Genomic DNA, 16,526 nt, shown 5'->3' with positions numbered 1-16,526 from the left:
GATATTATTTCATGATAAATTCGAAACAGTATTCAAATTAATGTACCCTATATTGGAATGAAGTCATGCGGAAAGAACTTGCATTTAACATGAAACCTACTAACGCCGGGCAAAATGACCGGTTCCAGGTTTTTTGTTTGACAATTAGAAAAGTAATAAAACTGATTTCATAAGAAACAATTGTATGGAAAACTTTAGTAGTGCACGTATTACAATAGGAGCCGCACAAAGCCTAAATACAATCAATCTTCTCATTTTTATAAGGGAACATGTTACTTTTGAGGCTCGGTAGATTTAGTGTTAATAATATTAGACTGTGAAAGGGTTGAAGGGTGTGCGAACAAATTCGCATAAGCGACCGTGTACGGCGCGACGACGCGAAATTCGATGTTTCCACGCGGCTCGTCGGCTTATGACACAACATGGCAGAGCTTGCCGTAGGAAAAGTAAGGTAAGGCCAGTGGTATAATAGAAACTTTCACTGCGGAGGTTCAACGTACCGAGCGGCGACTCTCACTGGCCGTTCTCACTGGTTGGCCCGACTGTGTGTATCGGCCGAGCATCCGAAAGACACGATTCCTGTGTGTCTGCTCCGCTCTCGACGAAGCCATTTCCCTCTTCCTCGCCGCGTGCCGACACGTAAGACGAATTAAGAGGGAATATTTATAACGTTGCCCCATTGTCGCGCGCCGCTCGCCGGAGAAATTTCTCGTTGTGCGTGGGTAAGCCGACCCTCTCTGTTTTCCTTCCTTCCTTCCTTCCTTCCTCTACCTTCCTACTTTTCTTCCTTCCTTCCTACCTTGCCCTCTCTTTCCCTTTTTTGTACCCCGTAACAGTAAACGGCGACCTATTGTCGGTGATTCCAGCGCCCAGGTTTCCCGCCGCACGAGTTATGGTAGATGGGAAAAGTACCTCTTATCACTCTTCTCTCCCACTTTCGATTGACTGTCAAACATTTTTCTACTAATTAGTCTCTGCATCTTTATATGTATCAGGTCATCAAGTATGAAACTTGACAAATGTGTTTTAAATTTGTGTTTTATTTGGCAAGTTCCATACTTAATGACCTGATACAATTAAGATTGACTGTCAAACATTTTTCTAATAATTAGACTGCGCACCTTTATATCAGGTCATTAAGTATGAGACTTGACAAATGTGTTTTAGATTTGTGTTTTATTTGTCAAGTTCCATACTTAATGACCTGACACAATTAAGATTGACTGTCAAACATTTATGTACAATAGTAATTAGACTACGGATCTTCATGAGAAATAAACATGGCTCGCAGCAATCGCAAGTGACTGGAGCCGTATAAACAGTTCATTTTTACTTGAATCATTTTACCAAGAAAAATAGTTCCTACATTTTCGATCATTCATCCATTTTTTTCTAAGATGCTTTTGCATGAAATATCGGGTGGGAAAGATTAAAGCTTCTTCTTTACAATGATACTCTACAAATTAATATTGGACGAAAAGTCATCGACTTTGCAGTAACAGGAGGGAAGGAAATTGAGCTCGAATTGGATATTTATACTCATAACAGACTTTAAACATGTAAATTTACACTGTTCGGTTGACTTATCAATATTCGCAATAATAATGAACAGCAACCTTTTCTACGAAGTTGCGGTCTACCAGGAATATTTAAAAAATCAAATATGTCTTCATTTTTCTCAGTATAGGTTTCACTGAATTACCAACAAACTGTATTTAACAATAAACTGTAACCAACAAACTGTAACTGTATTTATTTTCAACAAAATTTGTGTTTCTGCAAGACCCTTGGACTTTCTTCACAGCTTAGTGGTGTTTAAAACAGAATTTTCAATCAATTTTTAATACAAATGATCCCAATGCAGGACAATTACGTGCTCGATGGTACGGTCCGGGGTGTACTAAATAAAATAATTCATTAACTAATAAATTGTTTAAGATCCCTGTTCGTCACCTTTTTTACAAACCACGCGTGGAAAATTATGACCGTTTAGTCACTTAATTAACATTCACCGGCCGACAAGCTATTCACCGTTTCCGCTGATAAGTCAATTCGAAGGTAGAGACGTGAAAAATAGAACTGTCACGCATCCGCGAAGACGGCCAGATAAGCGATAACACGGCTTTTCAAATAACGGTACCGCGCGAGCAGATAAAGCGTGCGAAGCCCGCTCAAAGCGTCTCATGCGCGCACGATAGCACGAATTATCCACCATGTTAAGTACGTCCATAATTCTTGAACTAATGTCGGCACGGTTAATCTCTTTACCGTGGATACGGTAAACACTCGGCTTTTATAAACCGAGTTTCAACTAGCAATTAACACGAGAGTGAAAGTCCTATTGATTGGAGTTGGGAAAATGTTTATGCAGTTATAATCCACGAAAATAATGACAATTATATGTGTTGTACAGTATTATCAAATGTGTAATACATACAGAATGTACATTATTATAAAATAATGATAATTATGTATAATAATTAGAATTTTGTTGTCATTAATAATTTCCTAGAACAGAGAGCAAAATGCATATTCATCATGCGTCGGAAAAATTGATAACTGAGAATAGATATATTACAATCAGTGTTGGACAATAAATAAATTTATTTAAATAAATAATCATTTAAATAACAAGTTATTTGTTATTTGGATATTCAAATCAAAAAGAGCAAAAATAATTATTTATTATTTGAGCAAGTCTAAATAGAATTATTTAAAATAATAAAGTTAATTGTTATTTACAAATACAATTTCAATTATTGTTTGTATTGACAAATAATTGTGCTATTGCAGACAAAAAACGCGCACGTGTTCATTGTATATACAAAATACAAGAAATAAGCGAAGACCAATCACTACTTATTTGATTTCCACCTCAGTCCAAATAATAAATAGTAATCTTTTATTTGCAAATAAGAAATAATAAATAGATCACTTTTGGAATTAGTTAAATTACTTTTATTTAAATAAAAAGTTTAGTTATTATTTGCAATTAAAATCACACGTTTATTTATTATTTAAAATAAAATTTGCCCGACACTGATTGCAATAAATGAAGAACTGAAATAAATGAATTGTGCTTGAAATAAATTCTCACTTTCCCAATTGTCGTTCGGCATCCAAGAGCCAGTTCTGATTTCCGAGTGACCTAAGGCAAGAAGAAAGTGGTTCCCGCGCCACTAAAATTCTGGCAGGTCCCTAGAACCCCGGCGGATTCGATAATTGCAAGGTAAAAATGTGTCCGCGTCGGATTCCACCGCAGATTAATCTCCGTTAATTCACTTTCCCCGTGGTTTGTAATTTTGACGCTCGCCTGGGGCATCTTTTTACGCTCGAGGCCCTCAATCTTGCGGGCAGCGTTTAAATTATGCCATGAAGTTTCCTGGTCGCTGGAGGAGCCATTATTTTATCCGCGGCTCATTACCATTGTCAAGAATTCGTTTCCTCTTGCACGACGCGAGATCGAATCGTGCGCGGTCGAACACGGGAGCTCGGGGTAGAAAAAGGAGGAAGACCAGGTGAAACAGAGAGGAACAAAGAGAGAGAGAGAGAGAGAGAGAGAGAGCCTAGACTTATGGTGGGAGGGAAGTAGACCTAGGATGTCATGGCGTGGGAGAGTCACTTTCACCGTCGCCGGCCCCTATAGCGGTAAAATCTACATGGCACAGAAAATTACGCGTTCTGTTACAATCGATTCGCCGATGATGGTACCGACCTGACGGAAATATGTCACATTGAATTCACCAGCTTTTATATTTCCTTCGTAAAAAATCTCCATGCTCCGTCTGGGAACTTTCTTGCGGTACTTTTTGAAAATGTTACCCTTGGGAACCAATTCAACCCTTCTGTTTTATATTATTCTAATCTGTTTCATTTTCATCGTATTATTATTGTATTAGATTAGATGATTGCATAAGTTCGTGCCCGATATGGAAATCAAGTTCAATGGTTAAATTTTAAAGATTGGTCAAAGATTTGGTGAAAGATGGGTTAAATTAAAATTAAAAAATGGTTAAATTTTCTACGATTAGGAAAGAATGGTGACTATATGTATAATTGATTAATAAAGTTGTATTCTCTAAAATTTAACCATTGAATTTTATTTTCAAATCGGGCACGAACTTATGCAATCATCTGTACAATATTGAAATCTTGTTCGCCCGATTTTATTACAGCATTAGAATCTTATTTCAATATTATTCTAATAATTACTTAATATTGTTACTACCTATATTGAATGTCATTCAGCATCTGTTACAAAATATTGCAAATCAATAAAATGTCTGTTCCTGTGATGAAAAAATTCTAATTTTTTACTTTATAAATACCGTTCAAGCTAAAAGTGTTGTTGAGATTCTTTTGGTTCGACCATTTCCGCTGGAATGTATAGCATAAGGGTGTTTTTAAGAAACGTCTTTGAAATTGTTGTTTGTCCGAGTATTAGAATAAAAATCGCGCAGTATCGAAATAAATTCAGTCTTGTCATTTTTATAAGGCAACAGATGCCAGTCATTGTTAGTGCTCGGACGTTTCGATGTTAATGAGTTGCGAGGTAAATATTAGGCCTCCCCGCTAACGAAGAAGGAAAATATTGTTCCGCAAAGGTTTAATGAAACACGCATACTTTGCATAATTGTTGGATATGGAAATTTTATGAAACTACCAGATGGAATTGCCTGATTTTATTTATCGTCAATTGATCTGTCACGAAACACACAATGGAGGACTTATATATTTTTTATTAAAGGATATAAAAATCATTTTTCAGCCACAAACAATTTTATCGTTAAAAGAAGTGAAGCTTAACGGTTGACTCTTGCTAATAACTTTCGTTAATGAAATTTCAGGCGATTTTATCAGCCATACTAATTATCTCGCAGCTAATTGCATGTTAATAATGATGAGAATGCTAGTTCTATAAATCAGGCCAGCTTATTAAAAAAAATTGATTTCGCTGCTCTACTCCGTTGATCGCTGCATTATAATAAGTCCTTAATAAATTATTGATGATTTTCACTTACCGCTGAATGAATTGCGTAACGCGCGCGCGATTTCCTGTTGTAATAATTATCACGCCAGCTCAGCGTCTGAAAGTAGATCTGAAAAATAATTGTTTGTCGCATATAGACTGAACAATAATATTCGTACGGTCGAAAATTTTGCAACAACCGCCTGTCCTAGGTAACGCCGGTCATAGAATATTCTACTTTCTTGTTATATAAAATTAAGTCTCTAACCTTTCGTTTCCTTATGTAATCAGTGTACTCGCGGAACCGAATATTGGAAACGTCAACGTGTTCTTTGTGTTTGTTGACATTATGCGAGTGGTTCGAAGATTCTCTCTCTCAACAATTTTGTACACTTGTAATAATATATGTAAATTATATACAATATTTAAATTACGGCAGAAAATGCATTATTGTAAGAAGGATATATTTAATCTAATAGTGCGATGTTTTATTTCATTATCATTTTATTTTTCATTAATTAAAATATCTTTTGATGAATTGAAGATAAAAGTTTTCAAATCCCATCGTTTCTAATACTGTAAAATAATGGTTCGCGTAAAAATTTCTTAATATCTCGTTGGCTATATTCATATTCTATAATTATACATTACAATCACAAAAATCATTTTATTCGATGAGTACATTGTGCTTAATAACCGTGTCTGAAAGTCTACAGTACCAGTAGAAAATTACAAGCTTCATAATGAATGGGAGAGTACTCGTTTAAACTAATTTCAGAAGACAAGTACCATTAATGGTGACGTAAACCGAGTTTCATTAATATAATTGATCATATGTAATTGCTAATGATCAAAGAAACGATTTCTTTGGAGATTTGCACGATAATACACGCCTCTATCATTAATTACAGGATCTGGTCTCGTACGGTCGGTCGATAACGTTATTAAAACAATGGAGAAGAATAATGAATGTACAATGATTACGCGCCACTGTCTGCGACGTAATTTAATGCGTATAATATTCATACCGAAAGACGTCCACGAGCCGTTTAGAAATAATGAAAATCTATTTCTCAGGTTTCAAATACTGGTAGAAATAACTCGTTTAATCTTGTTCCCGGTGCTCGTAACGCATCTGAAACACGGTAATAATTAGTTACACAACGTCACAATTATCGAGCGACGTCCGAGGTTCGATTAGAAACACGGGGGCAACGTAACATTAGAGGAAAAGAAGAGGGTTCCCGATACCTCTTCCTCTTTGTGACGCCATTGTTTCCAGAATTATTCATCTCGATTGTTCTCGTAACGTGGATCCAACGAGTAACACTAAATATTCGATTTCGATTAAGTTTCAAAATTTTCGGCTACCCTGCCACCTCTATTAATTATACAGATTCTAAAAGATACCTATTTGATGAGAGCACTTTTTAACACTAAACCTACCACCGCCGGTTTCGGGTCTCTTCTTTAACGATTATTGAAATTATTTTCATAATAAAAATCACAGAAAATCTATATAAATGCTATGATGTCATTTCCATAAGGCAACACATGCCAGATATTTTCAGAGCTCGGTGGGTTCAGCGTTAAGGGAGTTCCGATGGATGAAATTTCGTTTCGCAAAAATTCTGAAACAAATATTAAATGATCGCATAAATTCGTGCACGATTTTCGTAGATGTCGCAACCTGTACTGCACGGCAGAATGTTAAAAAATTGTATAGTCACCATCTGGGTTTTCTAATTGTAGAAAAGAATGGTGATTATACAGCACCTAAATATTTCCTTTAGTTTTAATGACACAAAAAATATTTATGGCATAATTTAAACGGTGTCGAAGGAGGAATATCATACAAGAACAATTTCCGGTTATTTTTCCATAATTTTGTGAAGGTCATCGTTACTTTTTTATCGGGAAAACATTTTTTTCATTCCTTGAATATGCTTAAGTCAAGAACAAGATGGAATAAAAAGAATAAGTTTTCCAGATAAAATATATGACAAGGACCTTGAAAAAACTATTAAAAAATAACCGAACAAAAAAAATTGTTCTTCTATGACATTCCTACTTCGATACCATTTAAATTATGCCAAAAGTATGTTTTTTGTGCCATTAAAAATAAAGGAGATATTTAGGTGGCCTCCTTCAGCTCTAAAATTTAACCATTGAATTTTATTTTCAAATCGAGCACGAACTTATGCAATCATCCGAAACGAAAAAGAGAACCGGTTACTTCGATCGAAATTTCGTGAAATGTCTACGAGCTATTCGAACGAGGGTTTGTCCGAAAGACATCGGTGGAAGGGTGTCGGTTACGATAGCCCATCGCACCTGAAATATTCAGACAGGCCTGATAGCCGGGAATCGGGCGAAAAGCCGGTTCGAGCGGAAGCGTCTCTTTAATGAAGCAAATAACACACGGATGGGTTCTATGCAGGAGGGTGAATCGCATGCCTCGAAAAAGCTTGGCCAAGATAGCGAGTAGTTTGCTTTGAGCCGGGGCACACAGTAGATATACACGGACACGCGTGTGTACACACGAGACGGGGCTCGGCGACGGCCTCTCAAGAAGAGACCGTAGGTTAGTGCATTGGCTGCACTTTCCGTCTCGGTGTGTGCATGTGCAGGCCGCTCGTATGCATGCATTGGTTACGCAAGAACGGTGGTGTGTGTGAGACTGGTGACCCACATACGGCAGGGAGCAAGGACCCCGGTGCACCACGTATATGCACACTCGCGGGGCTCTCCCAGTGCCGAGAACAGCGAGAGTGTGTATGCAGTACATACTGTGCACACATCGCGCTCGCGCGAGCATGTGTTAGATCGCGCACGCGCGACAAACCACCCTCCCTCATCCCCGCCGCGTTTGATGCGCCGCGAAACTGTGTTGGTGCACGTAGCCGCCATCTGGCGTCGCTCACCATCACCAACGCAACAGCGCACTCGCCCACGTGGCTGGCTCTGCTCCGCAGCCGGCTTAAGCCACTTTCACACGCGGAGACACTTGATGCACTTGACTGACAATGAGAGTGCCGAGCCGCGCGGGGTGTTTTCGTTAGGCTGCTGCCAGTGTCTGGCAAATTTTATTTTAAATAATAAATAAATGTGTGATTTTATTTGCAAATAATATCTAAACTTTTTATTTAGATTAAAGTAATGTAAATGATTCCAAAAGTGATCTATTTATTAATTCTTACTTGCAAATAAAAGATTATTTATTATTTGGATACAATTTATAATTTATTATTTGTCAATACAAATAATAATTGAAATTGTATTTATAAATAACAATTTAATTTATTATTTGTCAGTACAAATTAATGATTGAAATTGTATTTGTAAATAACAATTAACTTTATTATTTTAAATAATTCTATCTAGACTTGTTCGAATAATATGATAAATAATTATTTTTGCTTTTTATTTGAATATCCAAATAACAAATAACTTGTTATTTAAATTTTTATTTAAATAAATTTATTTATTGCCCAACACTGGCTGCTGCCACCGGATTTTTCTTTCTTAAAGGAGTAGACTCCTATTTCCAGGATTGCAAGGATGCGGGACTCGCGTTCTCATTTCTCGATCATACGAAAATGGGGTTCTTCAGCAGTCAAAAACCCACCGGTAGATCGGAACCCACCGCAATAAACAGTAGGTCCCGCTGAAATTAGGCGATAGTGAGAGTGGAAAGAGAGGGAGAGTGGTAAATGGATTTGAAACCCTGAGGGGACCAAGGTATCATTTCTAGGCTGCGGATGTTTATGCAGTTTCCAATTTTTGTAGACAAATTCGAAGGAAGTGGAATCTTTTGAAATTCTATTTTCAGTGAGAATAGCCTTTGTAGATTCAAAATACATACAAATTGTACTGAATTCTATCGATTTTAATATTGTAGCATTTTCTGACAATTCTCATAAAGATCCGCAGTCTAATCATTACTTACTTACTATTTTTTCGTTCACGAGGCGTAATTTGCATTATTCTGAAGCTTCACTATTTTCATAGCTACATGCTGCCGAATAATGCAAATTACGCCTCGCAAACGAAAAATGGGACTTTTGAGGGCGATAGCGCCCTAGATCGATCTTTTATCTAGCATTCTTGATTACTGAAAAACCCCATTTTTGTATTATGTATCGAGAAATGAGAACCTGAATCCTGCACCCTTGCAATCCTCGAAACGAGTCTACCGCCTTAATCGTTGAATGGTCGAGCGGACCGCGATACACTCCAATTTTCTTTCTTTCAACCGTTGAAGACGGTTTGACAGCTTTTTCTTTCGATGCTCGACAAAATTCGTATAGTCACTGTATATTTATTCGATCAGGACGTGGGGGCAAGAGAAGCTGAGATGTCTGATACTTATTGTGAGTACGAGGTGAATACTACTCTTTCTCTCTAAGAAAAGAGCGTATGATTGTCTGTATGATAGTGTATTCATTGTGCGGGACATTCTTGTCATACTGTATTCATCATGGATTATTTTCTATCGTACTTTATTTACTGTGAGTCATATTCTATCATACTGTATTTACAATATATACTCTTTTTATCGTGTATAATATTCCATCATACTGTATCTGAAATGTATGATACACTGAAGATGTATGATCCTCTATTCGTCATAATATGATGATTCTTCCCTACTCTGTGTATGTAACACTTGGACGCAGTCTTAAAAATGATTAGTTATTACAATCTATTCCGTGAACGAAACTTTGTTCGAATCTGCGACATGGAAGAAAATTCGAAAAGCAATCACTAGACTGCGGATCTTCATGCAAAATAAAAAAACGTTTGCATTGATTGCAAGAAACAGGAGCCAAATAAAAATTTCAATCTTCTTTTAATTATCTTATCAAGGTGAAACTCGTTCACTGGTGGGCTTAAATCGTTTTAATATTTCCTCTGTTTTAAATTGCACGTAACCATTTTTGTCATAAATGTATAATCTAATCACCATAAGGAATTGTTGACGTACTTTCATATTCTTCGATGATTGAATAAATTGTTCGGAATTTCAGTGACTTTCACGAGCCCGTTGAACACAACCAAATAGAACATTTTTGTCCGGAGAAGGTAAAAAGTCAAGATTGCGTTACGTAACGCTAGAAGGAAGCTACAGCATTAGATAATAGCCGCGGCACGATCAGAACGTGAGGAAAAGTGTTTGACGCCGTTGTCCGTATTAAAGAGAAATCAGTGAATTAAAAGCATTCGATGTAATTGAGAAAGTTTCTGCGGCGATATCCCGATTTGTAAACATTTTCTCAGCACTTAACCCAGGAGGACTCGAGTTGGTTGTAGGCCAATATCGGCGATTCATTGGCACAAGGTAGCTGCAGCCGAATTTAAACTTCTACCAAGTTGAAGATAAACGAACTGAAGTAATAATGATCCTGGGGTTCTGTGTGTTGAACCCAAGGCTCTTCAATTAACCGAATAGACGCGTTTCTTAAATAATTGATAAACGTCGTAAATGCATTATCGTTCCACTCAATAAACGTTCTACTACTCAAACAATAAACATTCCTACTACTCGATTATAACTCAAATAATTATTATCAATTATTTTGAACGTTAATTTATACTTTCACTAATTTATACTAAGATTCCTAGGGTTATTTCAAATAACTTTTCCCTTTACGAAAATGTTATTAACTCTTTATGAAATGTTAATTAGTCTTTAACGAAGCCACCATTTTCACAAATGAAAAAGTTTCTTATAATAATCTTGGGAATCCCCTCCTTCAAGGAAATTCTACATTTTCGGGACACCCTGTATAACTTGTAATAATTACAGAAGAAAGAAGAGAATTACAAAAAGAAAGAAAGAGGGTGAAATTCGGATCAGTGCCCCAAATCATCTAACATTTCACTGGACAAAATGAACAATGCGGTACATCGATCACCCACCATCGTGAAACGTAAGAACCGGCGGGGCCGAAAGCCGCGCGACATGCAAATCTAGTTGCTTCCGAGCGATCGCACGCGATTGGCCTGTATTATCCGCCACATTGTGTTTATTAAAACGACCCATGGTGTGTCATAGCTCACCGCCTCGGCCCGCGTCACGATCATTAAACCAACGTTTCTCTCTCGCGTCTTCTTTCCTCGTTAATTACACGCGACCGGCGCGGCGTCCAACGATAAGACGCGATTTATCATTATCAGAACACTCCGGCGAGTGGTCGTTATTCAACTGACCTGGTGCACCAGTCTGAAACTGTACGACTAGCCCCGACAGAAAGTATTTCATGGAACAAATCGAACGTTTACGAACGTTGTTAAATCATTCTCGTATCTGAAAAGTCCTCTTGTCAGCAGTAAAGAAAATAAAGGTGTCGTTACGTGATTATTCTGCATGATAATGAAATTCTTTTAAAAAAAAGAGTTGTTTAGATCCTCAATTGAACAATAACCTGAAAAGATGTCTTACTTCAAGTCTGTCCAACTCGCGGTTCACGAGCCACATTGGACATGTTCTCCCACTCCTTTATTCCAGTAAATGACGTTCCCCCACTATTCAACATGGTCGTACAGCCACAAGCTCATGGCATTTGCTTCCATATACAGTTGCATATTGTATAAGTACCATATAAGTACCATATAAGTACCAAGTAGTAGGAGAACGAACTGATCGATGGTGGGGAGGCTCGACAGCCACATTGGGCCCGTTCCCCCACTCCTTCATTCCACTAAGTGACGTTCCACCACTATTCGACATACTCGTGCCGCCAGAAGCGCATGGCATTTGTTTCTATCAATAGTTTAAGTAGTGGAGGAACAGATTGATCGAGAGAGATGGTGGGGAGGCTCGACAGCCACATTGGGCCCGTTCCCCCACTGTCTCATTGCGCTAAAGTGGGAGGTGACGTTCCCCCACTACTTGACACGGTCGTACATCTACAATTCAAGTAGTGGGGGAACGTACTGACAATAAGTGATAGTGAGGACCGTGTGGACGAAGAAAAAGTTGGGCAGACCAGTCTCGAATGTTTGCAACACTATAAAAATATATTATATTGGGAAGAGTTCGCGGAATTGTGCTGCATAAAAATCGTTCGTCTAATTGTCACGGTCGAATCAGAAAAATTCTGGAAGTTGAGAATGCGGCATCTGTATGATAAAATTAAGTCTTTCAAAAACAGTTCGAATTTAGTGCACACGATCTGCAAGGATGATGCACTGAATATTGAAACGGTTTGTGCTAGGGGCGGTAGGAAAACGATTCCGTTGTTAGGGAAGATCTGCGGTGGATCACGCCTCTAATTATCATAGGATAGTGCGATGCAGGAAGATTCCGTGAAGCTTTCATAGTAGATCGTGATCCTAAGACGAGCTAGCTCGTGGCCCATCGAATAGCATGGTTTCGCGGGGTCCACCGCTGAAAGATACTGCCACGCAACGATCCAATTGTATGCTATTGGCTAAAGAGGGGTTAATGGCGAACTATGCGTTCGCCGTAATCGCGAACGCGTGCGTGCAACACACGTATGTACTTTCACATTCAGTCCGTTCTCTTTTGCGATAGCCGATATCCTCGACCGAACGAGATGACTTCCAACCATTATCCGAGAAGCGACTCTTGTGTGCGAAATCGATTAGAGATTCAATGATTCAGTTCGCAGGAGGCCGAGGCATGAATTTAAACAATCTAATTTTATTGAGTTTCTATTTTTGCAATGTTACCGATGAAGGACAGACGTATGTTATTGGAACCGATCTACTTTTTAGAGGATTGTTCATTTGAAAAGAACACTTAGAATGAGGATTGAATCATTTAACGTAGAATAATCAGAAAGTCTTGTTTATTCTTAAAGGAAATATTTTCTTCCCACTATAATCATTTCAAGTTTCTAACACGTGGGTGTGAGGATACGGTAGATAATAATTATTGGCTGTTGCAATATCTGATACCGTTTCTTTTAAAAAACCAGACTGTAATTACAAGAGCGCGGATTTTTGCATTTCAAAAGTTATCGGAATAGTAAGACTTCAAAAATAGAATTTCATGTGGTTTTAACTCATGTATAATTTATTGAAAGTATTATCGAGGGGAAAAAATGTTTTCTTGACGTCAGTCTCTATCGATAAATTTGTCAATTTTATTGATCAATCTTCAAACAGCAAGGCAAAGTTAAAGAATCAATTAAATATTCGTAGGATTAAACTTTTCTATAATTTCAATTTTTGCAAGTTACTTTTCTGTTTTTTATTAGGAAATCTCCTATGTCTCGTGGTCGACGTTAGAGTTAGAAAATAGGTGTCCTATTTCGTGAATTCAGAATTCGATAATCACAACGAATGCAAGCTAGCATAGGAATTCAATTAACCTAATTCAATCTGGCAAGCAAATAGTTTATAGATTCCTTCCGAAAGGAATTTCATTTTCGATTTTGTTAGCTGCAGAATATATTTGCAAATTGCTCCTGCGGATCGGACAGCACGTTATCCGAGTCTATGCAACTCGATTGAAGACTAGTTAATAGAAGTGTGCTTTATTGTTTCGTAGAACTATTTAACACGTGTTGGCGACATCAATTTGGGTCAATTTTCTACTGGTTGATGCATATAATTCTAATTTCAGAGAATCTACAATCGTGTGGCACAACTGTTCACAAATATCACAGCATCTCGAGAAAATACATAACGTTTGCTATGGTTGTAAGAAACTTGATCGATGATGAACTTGTTCTACCTAGAATCAATTTCCTTAATGATTACGCTTAATACCACTGAACGACAAACTTCTAGAAATTAATGCATTCTATTCTATCGATTTTCTTTACTTTTTATATTGAACTTTGATATTTATGTAGTGCCTTCACAAATTTGACAGTTCCATCAAATTCGTGTGTTGTACTCTTTCTATCGTCTATACAAAACGCATATGTTTAATGAATTATTCATTACGATGTAAATGTGGTGTTAATTTTGTCGTAATTTTGTTTTCAGGAATTATGACCCTTACGAGCAGCCCGTGTGAGCTAGACAACATGAGCTTGTTTCAAGACCTCAAGTTGAAAAGGAGAAAGGTCGACTCCCGATGTAGTAGTGACGGTGAGAATCTACAATTTTTCTATAACTTTCGAACTTCTCCTTTGGCTCCAACGTTGAAATTTCGCCCATCGTTCTCATACAATCGTTACCCTAAAATTCCATGATCAGGAGATTTGAAATCACTCTTTATTAATTTAAAACCCTCGGGTCCGCGCAGTTTCTCAGATCGTGCAGTTCCCGTTTTCTTAGATCAAATCTCTACCAAATAAGTTATCGATACGAATTTTTATTAAGAATTGATAGGAGTGATTCCAAGCCTTCCAGTCAACGTTGTTGGTAAGTATCGTCATTACTCTTCACCATCATTGTACGTCATCTTTAGACTGTGGATCTCTATGCAAAATTTTGTGCATCAGTCGCAAGAGACGAGTCAAATGAAAATGTATTTCCACTCTAAATAATCCACAGTCTAATCATCTTCATATTCTGCTAACCATTCGTATTTATCATTGATTTTCACATATACACTTAACCAAAAAATCCCACAGCTCCCATTCATTTTTCAAAAAACTACACTGACCTTCATCTACATACCAGAATTAACAATTTCATTCATACGAAGCCTGCTGAAAGTAAGCAGCGTGTAAATGTCATTCAGCATCGAACAGCTGTTCGGCTGCATCTCTCGAAACAATTTAATATCGCGCTCTCAAAATAGGGGTTCTCACGTTCATTGGTCTCATAACGATAAGCCGTTCGTTCCTCATTGTTCGCGGAAATCTTCTTAGGCAGACAATAAACTCATCTCGCCGTGTTTCCAATATCGTTTGGAAATGATCTAGGCAAGGAATCATTAACGACGAAAGAAGCGGAACAATACATCGCGGTGTAATCATATCTTCTAGAAAGATCGTATATCATTGTCTGGCTGTGGCGCGTACGGGCAATCTTTTCTTATTCGGAGTAGCCAGAACGAGTATCATGAAAGTAGTCAGCGCAACCGTAATGATTAGTTGCCGCCCATAATGCCGCATTTCATACCCTTATTGCACCGATTTTCATAAGCCACGCGTATTGCTCCGACGCGCAGTAGAACGGACGAAAAGAGCCCCGAGCATCAATCATGGTTCATCTGTTCCGCTTTGCGAATCGTGGAACGCTCGAACGTATCATTAAAGGAACCACAACATTTAAACGCGGCCGGTTTGCAGGTTTGCAACGGTGCGGGAATTTATTATGCACGCGTCACCCCGTCGCGTCGCGTTGGTTCTACGCGTCTACCAGGATTCTTGACTCCTCTCCAATGAGACGAGGTTCTACTATTCCTCTAACGCAACCGATGGGAGTTTATTTAGATAATGGTGTCAACAAAGTACTTTCGCGTTCGGTCTACCGAGACACATCTCTCGCCCCCACTGTCCCAAGTATTTCTATCGCGCGAATCATAGCGTTATTTTAGACCACTTGCGCGATAAACTTCACCGTACCTCGTTTTCTGTCTGTTCTGACATGCGACTGTCCCTTCTATCAATCCCGTGCGATCCTAACTCTAATTATTATGTAACTACTTCGTTTTATTCGATACAATCAGATACAGGAATTCACAAATTTATTTATTCTTTTTTTAATTGATTTGATTCGATGAATTTTATTCTATGAAACTGAATTAAAGAATTTACAAACTTGTCTATTTATTTGTTTGCAACATTGATTTTATGGAACTATAGAAGATTGATTTTATTCTATAAACATTCTGATTCAATAAGAATCCATAATGCGTTTTTATATTCATTTTATTCGATGAATTTTATTCTAAGAAACTGAATTAAAGAATTTACTGTCTGTTTATTTGTTTGCAATACTGATTTTATGGAAGAAGAATTTTATATTCTACGCAATTGGATTAGAAAATTTGCTTTGTCAATGAAGTGTCGTAAAATTTGATTCGATAAGACCAAATAATACAATTTAGAAATTAGTCTATTTATTCTTTTATATCGTATTACAAATGCTGTTTATCAATTTTAATTGTTTGCGTTTTTATGCAAATACGAACTATTCGATCTTGTAATTCAAACCTATATTTAATGTCAAGTAAGAAATTATTAAAATACGTGGGAGTAAAAATTGATAGTTAACAAGCTGTCGAATAATTAGAATTTGAATGGAATGTTAATTCCCGCCATCCAGAGTTGGGTATTAATCGATTGAAATTTTAATCAAGATTGATTGATTAATTTGTAAGATCAAAAAAAGAAATCATCGAAAAATCGACGATTGATTCAATCGATTGACGAGGTTAATCGTCAAACGTTGATTAAAAAAAGAAATCATTGAAAAAAACATAAAAGCACGTAAACAGAGTTTGTATTATAGACCAAATGACAATACACCTCAGTTTACATTTTTTTTCAGTATTCATATAGTTTTAATGCCGTATGTCATTTCGAAATTTTAGCAGTTAAACATTAATCAATTATCCGATTGACGATTACAATTGAAAGGAATGTAATCGTTAATCGCAATTATCGTCTAAAGTAGAAATGTA

At 37.2% G+C, this 16,526-nt stretch overlaps 1 protein-coding gene across 20 annotated transcripts in view; it reads left to right on the top strand.

Moving 5' to 3' along the window:
* Positions 1-16,526, top strand: part of Hr4 (nuclear hormone receptor 4) — a 266,613-nt gene that overhangs the window by 222,263 nt on the left and 27,824 nt on the right. For all 20 annotated transcript variants that reach the window (XM_076425281.1, XM_076425174.1, XM_076425288.1 and 17 more), the window contains one exon: positions 13,934-14,038. In XM_076425281.1, the coding sequence (XP_076281396.1) occupies positions 13,939-14,038 (100 nt within the window). In that variant the 5' untranslated portion in view covers positions 13,934-13,938. Of the gene's footprint in view, positions 1-13,933; positions 14,039-16,526 lie in introns of those variants that run through there.

Source organism: Lasioglossum baleicum, chromosome 1 (genome assembly GCF_051020765.1).
Source record: "Lasioglossum baleicum chromosome 1, iyLasBale1, whole genome shotgun sequence".
NCBI classification, from domain to species: Eukaryota; Metazoa; Arthropoda; class Insecta; order Hymenoptera; family Halictidae; genus Lasioglossum; species Lasioglossum baleicum.
Note: the sequence above shows the minus strand (reverse complement) of the source record. Positions and strands in the feature narration are given on the sequence as shown.